The 4,751-nt window shown below is 37.8% G+C and overlaps 1 protein-coding gene across 2 annotated transcripts; it reads right to left on the reverse strand.

Moving 5' to 3' along the window:
• Positions 1 to 1,567: 1,567 nt before the first annotated feature.
• On the reverse strand, positions 1,568 to 2,693 carry LOC103874778. Of its 2 annotated transcripts, XM_033291560.1 has the most exons (3): positions 2,385 to 2,693; positions 1,860 to 2,184; positions 1,568 to 1,785 (listed from the first exon to the last, which is right to left on the reverse strand). In XM_033291560.1, exon 2 carries the CDS (start codon positions 2,145 to 2,147, stop codon positions 1,884 to 1,886), a length of 264 nt encoding a protein of 87 aa, XP_033147451.1. In that variant the 5' UTR covers positions 2,148 to 2,184; positions 2,385 to 2,693; the 3' UTR covers positions 1,568 to 1,785; positions 1,860 to 1,883. The 2 variants fall into 2 exon arrangements, with proteins under 2 accessions (XP_033147451.1, XP_033147450.1); XM_033291559.1 differs by lacking the exon at positions 2,385 to 2,693 and having other exon boundaries at positions 1,860 to 2,378.
• Positions 2,694 to 4,751: the final 2,058 nt, after the last annotated feature.

Raw genomic sequence — 4,751 nt, forward strand, 5'->3', positions numbered from 1 at the left:
ATATCCTTAAAGTAACTTTCCATTTTCTTTAATGGAAAACTTCATCTTCAATCAAACTCCCTTTTGCTTTATGGAAAACGTCCATATGTCTTTAAGCACATATCATTTTTTCTTTTCCAAGCTCAGAAAGTTCACGCAATCACAAAACCCAAACTCCTATTCAAGTCCATCTTCATGACACATGCCTATAGTACCTTCTGTAGTATTTCGCGAACTGATACAGATTATCTCAGCAGACTGCATCTTCATTGTCTTCACTTTCCGCTTTTATTGTTTCTCTTCTCGTGGATACACAGCAAAAATACTTAGAGGAGACGGGGAATTTAAGCGTTACCTCAACGAAAACAAGTCCAAAGATGCTCTACAGAATCGACGGTAAAGATAGTGGCTGCTTCTTGAATCAATATTCTCATTGATATCATTCGGCTACTTCCTAGACCAGAGCAAGTAGTTATGTTTCTTTACTTCGCTCTATACTTGTGTTTGGACTTGGCTATGAAGAGTAGGCTCCGCGAGAGCAATGAGCTTGTAAAGAGAAGAGGATTATTATCTTCTTAACATGAAGAGTTTCTTGATTTTTTTTTTGTAAAGAACAATAGTCATTAAAGGGCAAGAGGATTCATCCACTTTGTACAATAAAATTGTTAGCTTACAGATTCGAAAGTTGAATTATTTTCATAGAAAGAAGAATATATAGGAGTGTATCCACACTGTGTAAACACAACGTTTGTAAACTCTCTACGTCTAATAACAAGGTGTTTGTTAGAGATAGAGTGATAGGAATCACAAGTTGGCTTTTATGCTCTCTTATTTTTTACCCAGTGATGGTTCATGGTTGATGGATGAATACAAGTCTTAGACTTGTGAAACTTGTGGGATGTGATCGAACTAGCTTCTTTTAACGCCCTCTCTTGTATGATCAATTATGGTAAGACTGGTGGATCGATGGTATCACAATGATGATGAGATAGAGTTTCTGATACCACAATCTTTGCTTACTTCTTAGGGGTATTGATATACAAAAGCAGAAGAAGGAAAATATTACCGACAAGACAAACATCAGGAAATACTGTGTTTTTTTTTGTTGATTATAACAAAAAGTTATCATACAAGTAGGTGATCTTTAGCCGCGACCAACTTTAGCCTTCAAAGAAACAGAGAGAGAAAGCATAAAACGTAAACAAATCTGTGAAACAAAAAGGTAAAATTACTATAAGTAAAATGGAAAAATTTTCTTGAAAGAAAAAGGAAAAACTTTTTCAAAGACTTGTATTTGGTCGAGTAAAAAAGTGGAAGGAAAAACTACTCGACCAAATACAGAAGCTCTAAAATATTAATCAGTGGTCTTGTAGGGTCGTTCTTGGGTTATTAATCAGAAGCTCTAATTTTGTACATACAAACATATTATAAATGTATATTACTTTGGCCGTGAGATAAAATGGACGGTCCTTGTTTTAATAAACTGGGATTAACAAGTCTAATACGGCCTAACGTGTAAATCGAGTCTTTGGATCAAAAGTATGAAATCCATCCACTAATTTAACGTGAATCATATATTATTATTATGTGTGAAGATTAGGAGGATTTTTTAGTCATAGTTTTGATTAGTTGCAGTAAGTAGAGTAACAACAAATTAGTTCCGTAAATGATTTTTAAGTCTATTCAGATTGAGTAACTTAGCCTTTAAGGCTTAAGAACATTGTTATATACAAGTAAGATGGGGGTAATACAATTAACCATCTTTTTGCATCTCTACTCTTATATTAATAGTCTTGGACCAACCCAATCAAGCCTACACAGACTTTCAAATTCATGGAGACTCTCCGACTCAGCGATATGTTTGGATTTTGTTGAGCAAATCCATCGAATAGGTTTCAAGAAACCTAGTTTGGACCCCAACAGCTCAAGTACATGACCATCCTGAGCGATTCCTCAGCCTGCTTCGTTTTACCGAAGGATGCGGTGGCGGCTGACGATGAGGAGGAGGAAAGATTTTTGGTCTGAGAAATGGATCTGATGTTATTCCGAAGATGTTGATTCATTGAACGGAGAACGTAGTTCCACCGACAAACGCCTAATTGATCTTTTAGTGTCTCCACAACTCCAATACTTGCTGCCACCGACCATGCCTTGCTTGTAGAATTCATCTCGAAGCCGACTGAATAATTCAGGAGAAGACGCTCTCTTTTCTTCTGTATGCTTTGTTTTGAGTTTTTGGATTTAAGCTATGAAGATTGTGAATTTGCAGATGAAAGATAGTGAGTAACCGAAGGGTTGATTATAAAGAAACAAAACACAGACAACACTGCTGCTAAAACCAGATGCGTAAGCTGCTGGTTTTCTTGGATTCTTCTGGTTTAGGTGTCTATTACCGTGGAAATGACCTCTTTGCCCAGCTCTGAATACTCTTTGCGACAAATTTGTTAAGGGGCAAAATTGAGTTTTAGCCACGAATTGCCACGGTTATACAACCTTTCCGCAACTGGTTTCAGAGTTGGAACCATGAGTGCTGCGCCTCATTCAACTAAATCAGCTGTTTTTTTTAGAAAAATAAATAAACAAAAATATTCGAAAAAGGAAAGACATGGTACTCTAGGTAATTACCATAGAGCGTTGCAGAATTTTATCTTTACACTCTTTTTTGGACTCAAAAGCTTCCAACTCATCCTCCAAGGACACTTTACCATTTCAAGAACACTAGTGACTTTTTTTTTTCTAACTCAACTTCAACTTTTCATTAGCCAAATAAGGATACACATGATTTTACACCACAGTGTTTCAACCACACTTATAACAAAGATATTAGTATCATCTAGAATCACTACATGGATCCTACACTACCAATCTGAAACCTTTGCTGCAATTTAAACTCCAATGAACACGATACTACTCCCACGACCTAGGAATAGCCGGTTCTTAACCACCTACTTGGACCAAGAAGACGAGAGCCTTGTAGACTGATAGATGTTCATCGCTAACCAAGATACCACATTGACGCTTGGCACTGGTCTCCTAAGGATCCGAATGCTACACCGGACCAACACCTCTCGGTGCATCTCTTGACAGGACCAACACCCTTGGTCTGAAAGCTTCGCTCCTAAGCCAACAAAACATTTCTACCTCCTACATTCGACCCAATGGTGCGACCAACATTTACTAATGCAAGAGGATAACCGATCTACTCTCGAGTACATTCAAAGTTTACCTACTGATTCCATAAGATCAACAGTTAAGTACATGAACCAGTAGTTTCTTCACCAAAGGTGCATTCTCGAGCTAGCGACATCGTCTTGTTGTTCAATGCTGCGACCCTCAGCCAAACAAACGGACACCACGATCCGTAATGAAAATCGGGTCTTGCCTAACAGGCACGAGCCGGTGTGTAACATATCCAAGCTTTCCAGGGAGCGAAGCCCTTACCCTTCCTTAAAATAGTATCTTTTTATCGCTAGGGTTTAGGACTGTCGCCACGATCCGTCTCTATCTTCACACTTCCGTTCAGCCACCCAAACGGTGGAGCCCTCGGTTCGTGTGGTCTCCGAGGAATGGGAAACCATACCCTGTCGGCTTGCCTTCTGATATCTCCTCCTCTCATCTCACCGCCGCACACAGACCTAGATCCATGAGAAGGGAGGGTCTCCCGAAGTCACGCGCCGTCGCCAAGCCGGATACGCCGGAGATCTGAAAAGGGAAAAACAGATCCGGTTTCTCCGCAACCCTAAAAGCCGACTCTCGCATCACCGTCGTCGCTTCAACCTCACCGCTACTCCAGGTCACGATGGGATTCGCCACCGTTAGTCTTGATTCAAGGCTTCCGATGGATCTCCCTAACCCAGAATAGATCGAGTATCTCGGCCAAATAGACGAGCAAGGATACAGAGAGCAAAGGAAAAAACGAGATAAGGGGAAAGAGGATGCCTCCGGCACCGGATTAACCGGGCCGGAGTTAGGGTTCACCGGAGTTTAGGTTTTGTACTTCTGGTTGTCGTGAGAGAAAAGAGGTTAGAACACTAGTCACTTAAAAATCTAAAACAGAGCCAACAAAAATAAAGCCGAAAAAAAAACTCTAAAAGACATTTCATCATCCATGCAAACTCACTTTACCAAACTTGCTTTTATAAAAACCGATCAAGACTTATGTAAAAGGCATAATGAATTTTAGTGAGCCCTCATTTACAAGTTTCATGCACTCCTTCATACCATTTTAATTTTCCTCTTTGTATTTTAAGTATATTTTCAACTCTGTATTCCAACCAATTCAATAAAGAAAATTTTAATCATACCACTCCTAAAATGTTAAAACATTGTATAGAGTACATTATAAAATAATGAACAACAAAATAAATGAATAAACTCATTTTTACTCTATTATAAAGTGAAAATGGAGTAAGGTTAAAGCTCTTTTACTTCAAACTATATTTTAGAGATGTTTTAATAGAAAGAAAAAATAATAATTTGTAAGTGATGTCTCACTGAAATTTACTATGCCCTTCTGTGAACGTTTTAATTTATACAAAAATATTTTGGTGCAGTGAGTTTGTATGATGATGTGTCTTTTTCATGAAATCTTGAATGATGAGTTATTTTGAGATAGTTAGGCATTTTTGTTGCATGTTGAGTAGTATTAATGATTATCTCTTTTAATAGTTCTAAATGTTGCATTTTAAAAAGATATATTTTTGGAATTTTTACACAAATTAAAAAAATATATTTTAAATTTTGATTATAAAAGTATTATTTTGTGATTAACT

This window comes from Brassica rapa, chromosome A05 (genome assembly GCF_000309985.2).
Source record: "Brassica rapa cultivar Chiifu-401-42 chromosome A05, CAAS_Brap_v3.01, whole genome shotgun sequence".
In the NCBI taxonomy this organism is placed as follows: Eukaryota; Viridiplantae; Streptophyta; class Magnoliopsida; order Brassicales; family Brassicaceae; genus Brassica; species Brassica rapa.